Source organism: Rhipicephalus microplus, unplaced genomic scaffold (assembly GCF_043290135.1).
Source record: "Rhipicephalus microplus isolate Deutch F79 unplaced genomic scaffold, USDA_Rmic scaffold_184, whole genome shotgun sequence".
Classification (NCBI taxonomy): Eukaryota; Metazoa; Arthropoda; class Arachnida; order Ixodida; family Ixodidae; genus Rhipicephalus; species Rhipicephalus microplus.
In genome coordinates, this window is record NW_027464755.1 from 48,975 (window position 1) to 67,641 (window position 18,667).

Here is an 18,667-nt window from a genome sequence, read left to right on the forward strand (position 1 = left end):
GTACCTCTACCTAAGCAGCTGATGAATTTATAGACGTTCAGCACCAGAAAAACTTGGCCCCGTATATGCATGTAATCTGCAAATGTGGTCGAAAGACTATAGTCTTGCGTGTGGAGAGAGTGAACAATTTATTTTATGTTCTCCGTAAAAAAATCGGTGGATGGTATTCTGGAGCCACTGCGTTAGAGTGCCTGGAGCGTGCAGCGGAGGCGATCGAGTGCATCAAGTCAAGTCACATGTGAGACATGAGTGCCACCTGGCAGCGTTCTTAAAAAAAAAAGCGCGTGACTCCGAGACGGGTGTGTGCGCCCGTCGCAGAGGTGATAAGGTTTAGAACGCAAGGCAACGGGTTGGTGCCACCACCATCGCGTCTTAGCAAAGCGTTAGAAACTCCCCGTTCCGTGCAAGCGTTGCATGGTCAGCGCTGCGTGATAAGTGCTACGGTTCTAAAAATTGCTTATGTATGCCTTTTCTAGTAAAAGATGTACATGCCAGTAAAGGATGTACATGCAGAATATATACGTGTTATGGTGCCCCAAACTTGCACAATAGTTGCTTATTAATTGACAATTGCACAAGTATAAACGCTAAACCTTGAGCAGCATTGGTGGGCGCTGTGGATGGAGTCGGCTGTTTCAAGTACCGGTGCCGTTAAGAGTGGACAAACAGACAAATGTACAGACACAGACAGACCAAAATTTTTGGGTCGAAAGCCCCCAAGAAAGGCTATCGTCTTTAAAACTTCTTCTATTTTCATAAGCATGCGAAAGTGCCCGGTACTGAGAAGCAAAGCTTTCTCGGTGATTTGCAACCTGTTATTGCAAAATGCACCGTGTGCAACAGAATGGGCCACACAGCTGTCAGCTGCCGATCCAAAGTTCAAACATTTTTAGAAATGTCATCGTCACAGGCATGATACGATGCGGTGTCTGGAAAAAGGACCATGGCAAAACCAAACTTTTTGCATTGTAGATAACAATCAGGTGACACCCGAAACAAGGTAGCAAGAACATATTGGGCTTGCTGCTTTTGAAGGGGTTGTCATAAGCAAAATTGGGGAAAATGCCTCTGCTAGTGACGTTATGAGCTTGGTGCAGGAGGACTGCGAGGACTATTGGCCTGATGTGCGATCTATGGCGGAGCTGCGAATCGGGCTTGTATGATGTCACTTCGAGGTTTTGTGCACTTTTGAGGCGCGGCGCAGTGTAGGAACCACAGTCGTGGTAAAACTCAACAAAGTAGTAGTTCAATTGGTTAAATTGTGTGTGGTGGTTATTGACGCTTTCATAATAACCATGGGTGTCTTGGTTATATTGTGTGTGGTGGCTATTGATGCTTTCATAATAACCTTGGGTGTCTGCTTTTAACGCTCATTTTAAAAGCATAGCATTTTGATTCTTAAAACTGCGGCCGCTTGTCTCCGCGGCAAGTGCTGCGCAATGGTGAAGTACTGCTCTGTGCCTCTATATGATCACGCACCCGTAAAAAGGTCGTTAACTTTCACTACTATTCCAAGTACCCGATGGGAAAGAAGTGGATAGTTACACTCGGAAAAGGGAAAGCACCCCCCACCCCCCTTAATCAGTCGTGCTGGCATCGTTACTCTGCTTGCGTTGGTACTTTACCTTTTGCTACATACTCGCTGACCCTAATTATTTACCTACTGCATTGAGTATTGCCTTTTTCTACACCTAAATAGAGCTTTATTTGATTTGTATACGCAGATGGAAATACTGCACCATTTACTAATAGCACATTTGGTTACATGAAGTGTATTTTCGTAATTCACTGTGTTAATTACTTGTACGAAAGTCCTCGTGGGCTCTTCAGAAAAGCACTATTTCTAACAAGTGGTCTTTCTTGCAGTGTCTGCTGGACTGTCTCCAACGTTTACTCTCTTGCCAGGCATGGACACAAAGATGCGCTTGCGAGAACGTGAGTGATGGCAGTTTCTCCTATTTTAGGGGCATTTCTCGTAGCTGCCGAATTTCTTAGTACTAGACAAGTGTGACTTATCTGGCGAGGAGACACTTGTATATCGCTATATTTCATGCCCTATAATAATGCGGATAGACTAGGCATGATGCTAACTCATCCGGGTTCTAGAAAAGGCTACACAGACGGTGGTGGTAGGGAAAAACATTTTCTAATATATTTACAGTGAGAGGTATGGATAAGGCGAGTCTGAAGCTTCTGCACATTCCTCTTGCTGTATAAGTAGCACACATTCTGCTGCTAAATCGGGTTTGGCTCGCCCACATCGTCAATGCATCTAGAAATGCACATACGCAAACAATGTGAATCGGGAGTGACATTTCAGTTGTTCAGTGTTCATCTTATAATATTATATTACGAGAATATTTTTTGCGGAGAACCAAAAAGCGCGTTGGTGGCCGTTCGCTAACCAGTCATCGCAAGAACGTCATGTTCCTGTGAAAAATTGTCGCACTAAAAAGGTGGTGCTTTCCAAGAAGATCGTCGCAGCTTTGCCGCAAAGGCAAAGCAATGAACGTGATAGCAACAATTTGAAAGGTCACGCACAGAATAGAATGCAGATCAAATTGTGCCCCACTTTTCTCCCGCGCAAATTACGCAAAAAACCTACTCACAGGTACAGATGCACGCAAACAGGCATCTCAGTTGTTACTTCGCTGTGTCTGCAGAGTGTGCGCTTTTCGAAAACTGAGATTCGGAATGATTGTAGTGACCTTGGTGCACCCGGTAATTACAACAAAATCCTTTTAGGTAAAGCCCAAGGCCAGCCAAGGCATACGATTCTCCCCACTGCGAAATAAGGGCGCACGAGGGGGCATCATTGCTCCCCTTCTCTAAGCGTGGCGAAGTACGCAAAAAAGATGAGAGCGTGCGCCACCGCGCGATGTGGCGATGTGCGCTCATTGCGCCATCTTGCTAGCAATGCTGAAGACACGATAATTTCCCACGGGATGCCCATCAGTAGTGGTAAGTGGTAGATATAGATAGTGTTGTTTGAATGTTGAAGGACGTGCTCCTCTGTGGCTCAGTGATTAGCGCCTCGCACTCGTGATGCAGAGGACCCAAGTTCGATTCCGCGCGCCTTGTCTTTTTTTGGATTTTTTTCTTTCTTGCATCTTCATATATATAGATACTTGTACATATATGGTGAGTGACGGCAACGCCAACGCCGGCAGAAAAATCCAGCCCAAAGTGTCCATATAATTGCTATCGCAATAATATAAAAAAAAACGAAGGAATTTATGCAAAGTGAACAATAACTGGTTTTTACCAACTACTTTCCACAAGTGCTTGAGTCTCATAATAATTAAAGCTGTATATATTTCAGCAAAGCAGACAGCAAAATTATTGCAAAACTTATCTTATTCCTAAAGGTCTTGGTATCGGGAAACAGTTGGTTCAGTGATACGGTGTAGTTGTCGAAGTTGTCCGTTTCACATTCCGTTGTTGGAAATGGTGGTCGCGGAAGACAATCTGCGTCAGCGTGACATCGACCGCTTTTATGGGAAACCATGAAGTCGTATTCTTGTAGACGAAGTGCCCAACGCACAAGCTGACTAGATGGGTCACGCAGATTGACCAACCAGCAGAGAGAATGATGGTCTGTCACAATGGTAAAGAAGCATCCGTAGAGGTAGGACTGGAAGTGCTGCACTGCGAGGCATTTGCCCTGTGATGGTGTAGTTACGCTCGGACTTGCTTAGCGAGGGACTTGCATACGCTACGACATGTTCTTTGTTATCCTAGTGTTCAATCAGGACAGCACCTACATCAATACTGCTAGCGTCTGTGTGAAGTTCCTTGGTAGCCAGAGGATTGAGGTGTGGAAGATTTGGATGAGACGTCAAAAGAAACTTCAACTCGGATAAAGCAGACTCACATTCAGGGATCCAGTCAAACTGCGGCCCTTTCTGAAGCAGGCACGTGAGCAGGTACGCAATATTGTAAAACTGGGAATGAATCGAAGGAAGTGTGAACAAAGCTCCAAAAAGCTGTGCAGTTCTTACATCAAGTGAGGTTCCTTGAACGCCTCCACTGCGGCAGTCTTCACGGGATCCAGTCGTATGCCTTTTTTGTCCACAAATCATCCAAGGACGAGTCTTTGGCGCTCTCAAAACGATATTTCTTTGAGTTGAGCACCAAGCCTGCTTTGCTTAGGCAGTCAAACACGAGACCGAAGCATGTGTTATCCTCACAAAAGGTGCACTTGAAAATTAAATGGTCTTAGTAACACATACCCACTTGCCACTTCAATCCACGTAGAATGTTGTCCATGAAGCGCTCAAAAGTTGCAGGCATGTTGCATAAACCGAATGGCATCGCATTAAATTCAAAAAGTCCATCTGGTGTGGCAAATGCCGTTTTCTACTTGTTTTCTTAGTGCATTGTAATCTGCCGGTATCAAAAAGTAAGAGCTCGATGAAAGACAGTCAATAGTGTCAATTCGCGGGACTAAGTATATGTCTTTTTTTTTTTTGTGGTGATGGCGTCAAAATGACGGTAGTCAACGTAATATCGCCATTTCCCATCCTTCTTCCTCACTAGACTTACTGGAGCGACCCACGAACTACATGATTCTTGAATTACATCTTTCTTGAGCGTCTCACAAACCTATTCATTGATCACTGCATGTTCCAAAGGCAATACACGTTATAGTTTCTGTCAGCGATGTCTTGTCGATGCGGTGCTTCATACGAGAAGCAGGGAATGACGGTGGAGTGTGTAGCTGTGCGAAATCGAAGAGACCGGCGTGTTTGCGCAGAATACTCCCCAGTTCATTACGCTCGTTGGTGCTCAGTGGCTTATCGATCATAGCCATAATGGTGTCCCTGGCGTGCAGATTATGGCAATGGGTCTAATCTGGGAAATCAACTGCTCTCTGAAAGGATGCCAAAGGAGAATACCTGATGTTCATCAATCTCTGGAAGTTTCGGACCCTCCGGCAGCACTGTCGGTTCATCAGAGCAGTTGATCACCCATAAACCAGTACGCACTTGCGCATTGGATAGCATGCAGTAGATAATTGAAACAGTCTGCTTTGTGCAACTGAGAGCCCTGCCGCGGTGGTATAGTGGCTAAGGTACTCGGCTGCTGACCCACAGGTCGTGAGATCGAATCCCAGCTGCGGTGACTGCATTTTCGATGGAGGTGAAATTGTTAAAGGCCCGTGTGCTTAGATTTGGGCGCATGTTAAAGAACCCCAGGTAGCCGAAATTTCCGTAGTCCTCTACTACAGCGTCTTTTATAATCATATGGTGGTTTTAGGACGTTAAACACTACGTTTCATTTATGCAACTGAGATGAATGGGCTCCATGGTTGCGTCAAACGTTTCCTCACTTGCAGGGGAACAGGCAACAGGGACACATTTGCTGACAATGGCGGCACAGTTGTGTCTACGAACAAGCAAAGGACACTTTCCTGACAGTGCGGAATCTTCATGAATGCAACTGGGACATACAAGTCTACTGTAATTTGTCCTGCGTGGGAATCGACAGTGACACCACATATCTTCAGAAAATCCAGTCCAGAATGACTTCATGCGTAATACAAGGGAAAACAGCAGACTCTGCAACAAATTTCTAATACGCCAAAGTAACAGTCATAGTGCACGCACCAACAGGTTGTAACACATTCCCACTCATTCCACAAAACGTATCAGCACGGTCTTAACGAAACATGACTTTTTGTTCAAGGAGGCAGGTGAACACGAGACTCATCACTGACCCGATAGCACCTGTGTCCACTAAGGCTATTGTTGGTACACCATCGATAAGCACATAAACCTTATTTTTAAACATGGAAGCTAAAGAGGATATTTCTGTTGGAATCGAAGACTGTCCAGAGAGATCACCTTCAACGGCCACTCGGACTAGTTTTCCGGAGAAGGCCAGAAGTGGGTGCGCCGAGGAGACGGTGATCCGTTGATGCGCGGGGTAGGAGGTGGTGTCACACTGCGGTCAGAAGCCAGAGATTGGTTTCGTAGGGGTCCTGGGGTCTCGTTCGATGCACTTCCTGGGAATGCCTGTGCTCGTGTAATGTTAGACCGGTTATATCTCGACAATTGGTCGTACCTCGGTAGCTGCCGGTAGTTGCAATACCTGGTAGTGTGGACTTAAAAGCCGCAGTTGTAGCAGACTAGTAAAGCACACTCGCCGAACCAATGCGCAGACCGCTCAGTTGTGAAGGGTCGGCGATTAGCTTGCTGAATTGGGGCTGCCCGCCTCTGAGTGGCAGGGCCGAGCTGAATGCGCTGGCCGAAATTCTGCTTGGATGCAAATGAGTCATGACGTGGCCACGGAGTTTTAGTTTTGTTGATATCTTTCATACATACTGATTGTTGCAAAGAAGCTAATGCCGCCGTGTAGTAAGGCCTAGTCGGCGTAGACCTGTGCATAGTTGAGGCGGTTGATTCTTGACCCTTGCACTAGGCCATGACGACTGTTGTCAATGGCAGACCAGCAAGACGACGGCTCCGGTGAAGTTCAAACAGCTGTGGCTCTGTGGTACGTATGTTTTGTACACAGCACCTCCACTACTCAATTATGTCCAAAAGAAGGGTTTATTTTATTCAGAGGCGACGTAACAATCGGCTTGAAGGTGTAGAATTAATGTGCACCGGATACCTTTGCCAATAGCTGAACATGCTCTTCTTCTGTCACCTTCCTGTTCCCTGCTGCACAGATGCACATACCTAAATTACGTGTGTGGTAATAATATGCTAGATATATTTGAACAAATAGATGTACTCAAATTTTTTTTTCTTTTGTGTATCGTTATAGGAGGCCTTCAGCGCCATGAAGTGAAGGACTCCTCTACACAGACATGTAAGTGTTATAATAACCTTATTTGTTTATGTAAATATTGTGAGCGCGACATGGGAATGACTCTTTATTCTCTTTGTAATCATCATCACCTGTACATCTTCTTCATCTAAGAATATCATCACCGGCGTCATTCAGCTCGAGCCTGGCCGAATAAACCCGTTCCTCACAAGTGGTGGACTGTGCTTTTCGTTCCCTCAAGTCCTCTCGCCCGTTCTCACTGGAGCTCCGCTCGGGTCGTCGCGTACAACCCCCTGCCATGGCGGCCCAAGAAAACCCTGGCCCATCCAACGTCGCCGTCCTACTGCAGCCACCGCCACCCGCTCCGTCCAACAACACTCGCCTGCGTGATCCACCTGTGTTTTCCGGTATCCGAGGCGATGATGTCGAAGACTGGATCAAGAACTACGACCTCGTCAGCGATTTGAACAGGTGGGACAATCCACACAAGTTGCGCAGCGTCCCATTTTACTTGTCCGATGTTGCGAAAACTTGATTCTGGAACCACCACTCAGATCTTCCCAACTGGGACACTTTCGAGCAGCAAATTCGTCAGGTATTTGGTGCCCCTGCAGTTCGCACTGAGGCAGCAAAGAAGAAACTCGCTCAACGCACGCAGCTGCCGGGTGAATCTTACACCTCTTATATTGAGGATGTCCTTGCACTGTGCAAGTGCGTTAACACCGGCATGTCTCAAAACGACCAAATACGCCACATTATTAAAGGCATTAACACCGTCGCCTTTCACGCCCTCGCCACGCAAAATCCTGCCACCACCCAGGACGTGATAACCATCTGTCAGCGACTTGACGAGCTTCAGTCTCTTCTCCTTTGCTACGATGCCACCGACGTTCCTTTGCCTGCACCCCTCAACTTGCGTGCGCTTATTCGCGACATCGTTCGTGAAGAGCTGCACGGGCGCTGCTCTTCCTGTGCTGCGGAAGTTACTTCACCTCCTGAAAAAGATAGCTTGCGAGACCTGATTAAACAAGAGGTCGCCTCCGCATCGCATGTGACGTGTTCCAACAGTCCCTGCGTGCGCCAGACGCGCACGTACGCTGAAGTTGCCGCGCTCTCTGCCGCACCCACCGTTTCTGTGCCTACAACAGCAGACCATACGCCTGTGGCTTCGTAATCACCGCCAGTGCGTGCACCACCTTACTACGCACCTCAGCGTAGAAGGTGTACGTGTTGAGGCTCTTGTAGACACTGGCGCTGCCGTTTCGATTACATATTCGTGCTGATTTTTGTTCCCGCCTTCGAAAAGTCGCCACACCTTATGGCGGCCCACCTCTACGTGCGGCGACCAACGCTCTCATTCGTTCACTTGCACAGTGTATCGTTCGTGTCTGCATAGAAGGCATTCGTCATCACATTGTTTTCGCGGTATTTCGTGAGTGCACCCACGCTCTCATTCTTGGGTGGGATTTCTTGTCTTCTGCGTCCGCTTTCATATCATGTGATCAGCGCCTCCTGCATCTAAACGCCACTGACTCTTCTCCGCTTGAACAAGGTGGACGCATCGGACTTGTCACCACGTCAGATTACGTACTTCGGCCATACATCGAAGAAATTAAAAGTGTTAATTGCACCGACATTGTGGATGGCGACGTACTAATTCTCCCTTACGGTCATACCCTACGTAGAGGCATTATGATCACACCGGAGCTTATTCGCTTCTTCGATGGGTGTACGTACCTAACCGCCATAAATCAAACGTCAGAGTGTGTACTGCTCCCCTGTGGCTCAACAGTATCTTGCGCGGTCGACAGTGAGCCTGTTGCGATTGTTACTCTTCCGAACAACAACCACAACGATGTTCCGAAGTCGCAATCATTGCCATTCAATGCCTCTGCCACACCTGTGTCGGCGACAATAAGCAATGACTTAACACCTGATCAAACTGAAGATTTGCTCGCCCTGTTAAATAGACACCGTTCTCTATTTGACGTGAATTCGCCCGCCCTCAGCATGACTACCACCGCTACTCACAGCATCCAGACTGACGGCTCTCGTATTGTACATCGGCGTCCATATCGCGTGTCTCAGGCAGAACGCAAGATCATCGAGGAAAACGTCTCAGACATACTACGACGTAACATCATACGTCCTTCCTCGAGTCTCTGGTCATCCCCTGTTGTTCTCGTTCAAAAGAAAGATGGGACAGTGCGTTTCTGCGTCGATTACCGTGCGCTAAACAAAATAACGCGCAAGGATGTTTATCCCCTCCCTCGGATCGACGATGCACTGGATTCATTACAGGGCGCAGAGTATTTTTCCAGCTTCGACCTTAGGTCAGGCTACTGGCAGACACCAATGTCGGAGTCTGATAAAGAGAAGACCGCCTTTTCAACGCCAGATGGGTTGTATGAGTTCAATGTGATGCCTTTTGGACTCTGTAATGCGCCCGCCACCTTCGAACGCATGATAGACGGCGTATTGCGTGGTTTGAAATGGAAAACATGTCTGTGCTATCTCGATGACATAGTAGTGTTTTCATCCACGTTCTCGCAGCATCTACAACGTCTTGACGAAGTCCTCACATGCCTTGCAAAAGCTGGTCTACAGCTTAACACCAAGAAATGTACCTTTGCTAGCAAGACAATCAAGGTTCTCGGCCACCTTGTCAGCAAAGAAGGAATTCGGCCCGACCCCGAGAAGCTTGCCGCTGTCCTCGATTTTCCTCGTCCACTACGTCAGAAGGACCTGCGCAGCTTTCTTGGGTTATCTTCTTACTTCCGGCGCTTCATACGTGGTTTCGCGGAACTTGCGTCTCCGCTCCATCAACTCCTCGCAAAGAACGTCCCCTTCATTTTGTCCGAAGACTGCGAAAGCGCTTTCACGGCATTGAAGCAAGCCCTCACGTCGGATCCGGTACTGTGCCACTTCGATTCCACCGCACCCACCATCCTTCACACCGACGCAAGTAGTCATGGTCTCGGTGCGGTACTCTTGCAGCGTGACAAAAACTCACGCGGGCGCGTCGTTGCTTACGCAAGTCGTGCTCTTACCGCTCCAGAAAAGAACTACACTATCACAGAGCAGGAGTGCCTTGCTGTTGTTTGGGCAGTGCATAGATTCCGACCATATCTTCACGGCCGTCATTTTACCGTCGTGACTGACCATAATGCCCTATGCTGGCTTTCATCGCTGAAAAACTTATCGGGTCGCCTTGGTCGCTGGGCGCTTCGCTTACAGGAGTATGATTTCGATGTCGCCTACAGATCTGGGAAGAAGCATCAAGATGCTGATGCTCTATCGCGCTGTCCTTTGCCCAGCGGAAGCAATTCACCATCGATACTCCAAAACAACAGCACCTCTCCAATCGCAGCGCTAAGTTCATCACCTGCCACCCTATCCGCCCTTGTTTCACAACAACGTGTCGACCCATACTGCCGCACCATTGTTGACCGCTTGACCGGCTCTACTACTCCTCCACACGGCAGACTCCGTCGACAACTTGAACAATTTAAGCTTGTCGGTGATGCTTTATGTCGCTACGTTTACCACATCGATGGCAACAAGTGGGTACCCGTCATCCCACGTTCTCTGCAACGTGAAGTTCTGGAAGCCTTTCATGATGATCCAACCGCTGCTCATCTAGGCTACCACAAGACTTACGACAAAATACGAAGTCGTTGTTTTTGGCCTGGCCTCTCTTCAGCCGTCGCTAAGTACGTCGCCTCCTGTGTCCATTGCCAACGGCGAAAACGACCGACAACTGCTCCGGCTGGCTTAAATGCAACCTCTTCCTTGTCCCGCCTCACCTTTTGAAGTCGTTGGAATCGACTTGTATGGCCCTCTTCCTATATCATTCAATGGGAATCGCTCGATTGTCACGGCAGTCGACCACCTTACCCGCTACGCAGAAACTGCTTATATACCATCTGAGACTGCCACTGAGATCGCCGATTTCTTTCTTCGCCACATCTTTTTGCGTCATGGAGCTCCACGCATTCTCCTCAGTGATCGTGGCAAAGTCTTCCTATCTTCCATTGTCGAGCAAGTTTTGCGTGCCTCGAACACTGTTCACGAGACCACTTCTAGCTACCACCCGCAGACCAACGGATTGACTGAACGGTTTCATCGGACCCTATTGGGACATGATCGCCATGTACATTCACCCCAACCACACGAACTGGGATGCAATTCTACCCTTCGTGACAGTCGCCTATAATACGGCTGCTCAACGCACTACCGGCTTTTCTCCATTTTTTCTCGTCCATGGTCGCTCGCCGAGTTTCGCTCTGGATGTCTCTTTCCTTTCCGCCCCTGCACCCTCGACGGCTCCTTTCTCTGAAGAATTCCTATCTCGTCTCGCACACTGCCGTCACCAGGCCCGTATTATCATCGGCCTCTCTCAAGACACTCTAAAATCTCGCTACGACTCGTCTCGCCGTGTTGTGAGTTTTTCCCCTGGTGACGAAGTTCTTCTATGGACTCCACTACGCGTCCCCGGCCTATGCGACAAATTCATCAGTCGCTTCATTGGGCCATACACGGTGGTCGAACAGACATCTCCTGTCAATTACCGCGTTTCTCCTCTTAGCGCAAGTCCTGATCATCGTTGCCGAGGAACAGAGATAGTGCACGTATCTCGTTTGAAGCCTTATGCGCGACGCATTTCATAATACTCTCAAGCGACCAGGCGGCCGCTTTCACCGCGTGGGGGAATTAGTGTGAGCGCGACAAGCGAATGACTCTTTATTCTCTTTGTAATCATCATCACCTGTACATCTTCATCTAAGAATATCATCACCGGCGTGATTGAGCTCGAGCCTGGCCGAATAAACCGGTGGCTCACAATATTTTATTGTAAATGCAATGTATAAGGGAACTTCAGAAAGTCAGTTCAGGTGCTGCAACATCACTGATTCATTCAACACATGAATATTACACAGTCAATTGTGATGAAGTTGACAAAAAGTTGTTGCCTGCAAGAAAAATAATTGTCCCTTGCCTGTTTCAACTGCAAACCTGTATGTACAGTCTGCTGGTATGTTCCATGTGGCCTTTGCAAAAACTCCCTTTTGGACAGCTTGGTGACATTACTACAGGGTAAGATCGGGCACCGCCAGGGCATGTCTTCTTAGCTATATGATGTGAGCCATGATCACGGTGTAAGAATAAGCAAGGTGTCGACAATTGCTACTCCGCGCAAGAAGGGAGCAAAGGCAGATTGTGTTTGCCGATGACCTTCAGGTACGAGTAGTTCCTGTCACGCGAGTTGAGATGATGCTACTGTATGGGGCGCCAGGTATTTGAGCGCGAAAGAACATATTCCTGAAAGGTTTGCAGGCATGGGATTTGGGGATCTGGTCACACATTTTCCTGTGCCCGTAAGCCCTGCCTGTGTTTTAGTGCATGTGTACTTCGACGCGGCTTATGACTCCTAGTACACATCAGTGGCCTTGTCACTGGCTGCGCCTTGAAAGGGGCAAGTGGTGTTTCTTCCTGAATTGTAAGTCGGGGTATCGAACTTGTACGGAGCGTGTGTCGCTTTTCAAGGCTCCGTGTAAACCAGAACGCTAGGATAACGGGCGGTGGGTGATTGCGAAAGCTGACGGAAGCTTCAGCCTGCTGACCATACATGCGCGAAGCAGTTCCTGGAAGAAGCAATCTCTACCACATATCATTCAAAATACAAGAGAAACGTCCTGTTGCACACACCAAAAAAAAACGTGTTCTCACTCAGGTGGCTGTACCTGCAGTTTTACCGGGGCTGCCCAACATACCTGACTGTGCAGCAAACAAAAACTAGGAAAGCATTGTGAAAACTGCTGGCTCTACTGCCGACTTCTCGGAAGCGACGGGGGCCAAAATGTTCAATTGCATCTGAAGTGCCTGACAGGCATGCTAAAAGCCCATCAATTTATTATGTGTAGAGGTAGCGGCTTCGCAGCACGGTGATGATGAATCAACAGGCACTGACAAGGAATACATCGCGCGAAGGTATGGCAGTAAGCCTAACTAGCTCTCGAATTTCATCTAGTGCAAACACGTGAACGCAATCACGGTAGTTTTGGGGCCGTTCTTAGTGACGTCTGCTCTGAAAAATCTGTTGTCCATGCATGCAGTCCACTAATGAACAGAAGAATTGTGCAGACGGTTCGGCTAGGAGATGATGATATAGAAACAAACTGCCACCGAAGACTAGCGATGTTGTTGCAGGTTTTGTTCTTGCGCAGCAGCTTTTATGTTTTGTTGAAGACGATGCTGAAGAAGCACTTCAACGTGTGTAGTGCTGGAAAACTTGCTAGGCGCAGCCAGGTTCACAAGAGACGATGACAGGCTATTTTCTTGGAGGACTGTCAGGTTACGACACGAGCTTTGACAGGGGCCAGGTTTTAAGGACTGTGGTTAAACTTATGAACGAAGTCGATGCTGACGAAGAAAGTGCTTAACAGCGCAAACGACAGGACTGGATAGAAGAGTCGAGAATAGAGCACCAACCAGCCCAATCAAGCATTTTGATGAAGTCAAGGCTATCAATGCTGACATCCGATGATTTCTTGCCCATATGGGACAAAAGGACGAGACCCAGGTCAAGCTCCACGAGGGGTGCGGATGACGTGGTACGAGGACTCCAGTGCTGGTGAGACCCAACCCGACGCCTACCGCTATTCCGGGGATCATAAAGTTCATTTAATCACATACGACATCACAAAATATTATTACTTTGGGCATAGGCGATTCCCACTGCCACACATAATGTTGAAAAGGGCTCACGCAGTCACGCTACATTTACTGCAAAACGAGAACTTGCCCAACTATGTATTTTCTAAATAAAATTCACCCTGATAGTGAAATTCTAGGCGAGTGTGATACGTGTGATACGTACGATGGCATGATTAGAATTAGACACATGCTGGGGGGCTGTCCCGCGACTCTTGCTGACCCCGAAGAACATTGGTTTTACTGGCAGAAGATGGTACAAAGCGCGTGTTATCTAGATCAACTATGGGCAGTCCAGAAGATCCATGATAGTCCATGATGTCAGGCTGAGCCATAATGCCCGGTACTGTCAGCTTGGCCTGACAGTACCGACGTGGATGTGGCCCGCCTCGGTCTGTAAAGACTTGGCTTTACAGACGAGTTTTCACCCAGTTCGCTTCAAAAACGCAGAAAAGCAAAATGCAAAGAAAACTCTAAAAATGGCGGTGGTGTGCTGCACACGATCGTGATGCTCTTTCACCTCCTGCATTCGGGAGGATGGAGTCGTCGGGTAACCCATTGTGCTTCTTTTGTATTTTATATTCAATACTCTAATTATTTTATCCAGTCTGTGGATTTTGTTTGCATACTGATTGTGTGTTAATGAAATAAATTCTACTGTTGTCTGTATAAATGAATATAAGTGATCATGAAAGAGCAATTCTGCTTGCGTTGTTACTCTACCTTTTGCTACATACTCGCTGACCCTAATTATATAGCTACTGCATTGAGTATTGCCTTTTTCTACATCTAAATTAGAGCCAAATTTGGATTGTATTCGCATATGAAAATGCTGCACTTTCACTAATAGCATATCTCATTGTATGAACTGTGTTTCTGTAATTCACTGCGTCAATTACGCTCAAACCTTGTTATAACGAAGTTGAAGGGGATTGATGATTTATTGATTGATATGTGGGGTTTAACATCCCAAAACCACCATATGATTATGAGAGACGCCGTAGTGGTGGGCTCCGGAAATTTCGACCACCTGGGGTTCTTCAACCTGCACCCAGATCTGAGCACACGGGCCTACAGCATTTCCGCTTCCATCGGAAATGCAGCCGCCGCAGCCGGAATTCGATCCCCCGACCTACAGGTCAGCAAGTTGAAAGGGAGCCGCACTTATTTCGTTATACAGTGAAATTTCGGTATGACGAACTTCAGGGGACTGCGGAAATCTGTTCGTTATTTTGAAAGGTCGTTATAGTGAAAGCTCGAAAATTAATCATAAATACTTATTTTTCACCGACCAGAATGACTTACCTTTACAGCGGTGGGTCCTTGAACTTGTTTTTTACGAGAAAAAAAAAAAAAAATGGACAAGCAAACACCAGAAAATGCACGTTTACTTCAAAAAAGTTTGTGATTTTTTTTTTTTTGACGCGAGCAGCATAAATTTTGCAGCGCGAAGGCCTCAAGCTCATCCACATTCCTGTGGTGCAATTCGGTTCTTTGGTCACAACAGCCTACTTTTTGCCTTCCTGTTGCTGAAGAATATTCATTGTCTCGCTTAGCGAAAACTGCATCCGCTTCTTCATCGCAAGAAGAGATGAACTCATTTGTAGTATCACCGCAGAGCGAACGCAGGCTTGCTTTGCGAACCCGATAAGTAATCACCAAAAAGAGATGAACACAACTGAAAAATAAGGCCTCCAAAGAAAAACCTGAAGCGTCACGGCTGTCATCGCCTCTTTCGAAGAAAAAAAAAAGGTGCTAAAAAAAAGGAAATTTCTCGCGTTTTGTTTTCTGCTTTCCCGCTGTCTCGGGTTTTCTGCGCTCATGCTTCCTGCTCCGCATCTCTCACTCTGTTTCGCTGACCTTGCCCTCCCGTGTTGTCCTCGCCTCTGTGCTCACTTGTAAACCTGCAGCGTCGGCGTTTCAACAAGAGGAAGGAAGGAAAGAAAGAAAGGAAAGTCGCCTTTTTTTTTTCCCTGCACACCGTTGCGCGTCTTGCGAAAAGCAGGGCGATCGTTCGCTTTGTCGTCTGCTTGCGTATCCCTCCAGTGGTCGCGACGGATTTCAGTACATAAGTTCGTAGTACTGAGGCGTTGTTAATATAACGTGGAACTAAATTATGGCTCATTATTCTGAAAAGTTCGGTATTCTGTAGTATGTCTTAGTGAAATAGTTTTACATTGAATCTATTAGCAGTCAGCGCAGGATTTTTAAAAGTTTGTTAATCTGAAAAGTTTGTTAGTGTGGGGTTTGTTCTACCGAGATTTCACTGTATTCATTATTTCGTTATATTCATTATAACAGCTTGTGGCAATGTTTGCTCGGATGGGCGCACACCTATAAGCATGCAAAGAAGGAAACTGCCTCGTGGCCCGATGTACCACTACACGACCACGCGTGCGACGGAAAATAAACACAGTCGAATCTCATTATTCGATCTCGCTTAATTCGAACACGCGCTGTGGTCCCGTCAATGCTATATGTATCCCAATGGGACAAAACGCACTGTAATTTCAGCATACCGCGCTCCTAAAATGTTCTCAGCACCATGCCCAATCCCGCGGCGGTGCCTGTGCCACGCTTCTGCCTTTTTCGTCTCTGCACGTAGAGACTCTTCTCCTTTCAAGGCTGTGCGCGGAGAGAGAAGAAAAAAGAAAGAAAAGAAAGCTGTCGTGGGGAGTTGACTTTCTCTCTAATGCTGATCTGCTTCTATCTGCATACGCTCCTTCTTGGTGCAGAGGGTAGCAGCGAAGACGCAGTTGTTGCCGTCATTTTTAGAGAGTGTTGGTGCTAGATTTAGGTGCGCGCTACCATGCTTTGCAAACTGCGTGCGTAATGGATTGATTCGCTGCAAGCCAAACGTGTGCGGACAGGCATCACAAATTGCTTCAATTAATGACGGATGTCCTCTGATTTATGAATGATTGTGTCTTCTGAAGCTTCCCCATCGTGTGTTTTTTAGTGAGAGGGAAATCGCTTTGCACCGCGGCGCTGCTTCTAAGTCATGTGACCCGCTGAGCGCTTCAATCCTATCTACTGGCTGTGTGAAAAGGACAACTCTCTCGGCCGCGCGTGGCGTGACTGTTAGGTTGGTGAGGGAGCCTTAAAAGAGCCGCGCCGAACGAGCGTCAAACTCTGCAGAAAATGATATACTTAACACACAATGGTCAGTTTTTTGTAGACTAATTTAGTTCGTTATATTCATTTACCGGTCAGTTTTACTTGATTACAAAGAGGTTTAAAATGCATGGTTCTCAATGGAGCTTTCAAGGGGAACTTCATTTACTTTGTTGTTTGTATCCATTATTTCGTTTTATCTCGTTATGTTATAACGAGGTTTGAGTGTACTTGCAAGAGGGTCTTCTTGGGCTCTTCCAAGAAGCACTTAATTCTAACAAGTGGTCTTTCTTGCAGGGTTCGATTGCCCGCTCGGCAAGAGCTTCAAGCCAGCGGGCAGAGCAGCAATGATGCGGTTGCTGGAACGTGAGTGATGGCAGTTTTTCCTACTTCAGTGGCTTTTTTCGTAGCTGCCGAATTACCTCTAACTTATGACTTATATGACCAGGGCACACTTAGGTATCATAATAATTTATGCCCTATAATGAGGCAGATACACTACGCATTACGCCAACTCATTGTGGCACTAGAGCCAAGGCTATACAGACCGAGCTTCCACACATTTGTCTTGCTCCTTAAGTAGCACACAGCCTGCTACTAATTTGGGTTCGGTTTGCCCGCAACCTCAACCCGTCTAGAAATGCACATACACGAACAATGTGAATGGGGACAGACATTTCAGTTGTTCAGTGTTCATTTTATGATCTCATATTATATGAGTATATTTTTTGTGGAGAACCAAAAAGTGCGTTTGCGGCCGCGCACTAATCACTCGTCACAGTCGAACGTCATGTTTACTGTGAAAACCCGGCGGCCTGAGAAGGTGGTGCTTTTCAAGAAATATAAAGAAAATTGTAGTATTGTGTGGCGAACACGCCGCGCAGAGAACACTGGGCACAGCGCTGAAGCGCCGGCCGACATGAGGTACGCAGCAGCCAGTAGCCAAGCAGGAACTTCTTTATAATCTACAATGCCGCGCATATATACACAGGGTAGTGCCCCTGAGGGCAAAAACACTTCACATGAAACCGAATCTGGCAACCATGAAAACTAAACCGAAACACCACATCATTCCCCTAGAAAGAAAAGGACATGTGGCTCTAAGATCCTTATACAATGATTAACAAAACCTGAGTAACTTTTATGACCTTATACAATTTTAGAAGAATGTAATGACACAGAACTTCTGTATTTCAAACCTTAACATTCCCACTCCTTTTGTCTTAAAGTAACTATTTGAATAACAGAGAAGCGGCATGAGAAGAAAAAACATAACTCTGTACACTGCGCACCATGGCTGAAAGCACTTATGCAGACAATATACAACAAAAATCACAGCATGAAAGTGTATCCTTTATACCTTTATACAATAAACAATGCACAGCTTCCACACGACAATGAACATGTATGTTACAGATTCCAACGTACGAGTAAGAAAATAGAATTTGGGCCACAAAGTCTGTAAACCTGGATGGTTTCTTACGCGAACGCTTAGAACGCTGAAGCTCATTGCACTCTGAAGTGCTCCCTTGCAAAGCAGCAAGTTCGGTGTGTAAAGATGAGCCTACTGGCTTGCTTACGCGCTGCTCAGGCACAGCTGAGAGCATTGAGTATTCCTACAACTCGCTTAAGCATCTCTCAGCTGTAGCTGGGGACGGAGAACCCGGATGCGAAACATGGAAGCCTGAAGGTTTGGAAGAATGTTCATTAGTGTTAGGAAGAATACTGGCATGGGGACTGGGCTCGTCTGTCAAGTATTGATACAAAGCCCGAGTCCAAGGACTCTGAAGCATGCTCGGTGCACGGTAAAACTTGATGGTGGCTGGGCACCACAGCCGGATTTGAAACCGTTGCCTGAATACCATTTCCCCCAGGGAAAGATGGTGATGCTGCAGGAATAGGGATAGGAGCCCATTGTGGAACCAAGGCAGAGTATTGCCACTGGTTTTGCAAAGGTATTGAAGGGTGCAAGACTGTAAGTGGTTCCCATTCGGAATGGACAATCACAAGTTCAGAAGCATTACAAATCGATCCATCACTGCGTCCAAATGTCTAGGATCCT

General features: G+C 47.0%; 1 protein-coding gene across 1 annotated transcript in view; it reads left to right on the top strand.

Moving 5' to 3' along the window:
• LOC119163001 (uncharacterized) overlaps positions 1–18,667 on the top strand; it is a 55,216-nt gene that overhangs the window by 24,866 nt on the left and 11,683 nt on the right. The window contains exons 4-6 of the mRNA XM_075885540.1: positions 1,867–1,935; positions 6,775–6,819; positions 16,903–16,971. Of these exons, the coding sequence (XP_075741655.1) occupies positions 1,867–1,935; positions 6,775–6,819; positions 16,903–16,971 (183 nt within the window). The remainder of the gene's footprint in view (positions 1–1,866; positions 1,936–6,774; positions 6,820–16,902; positions 16,972–18,667) is intronic.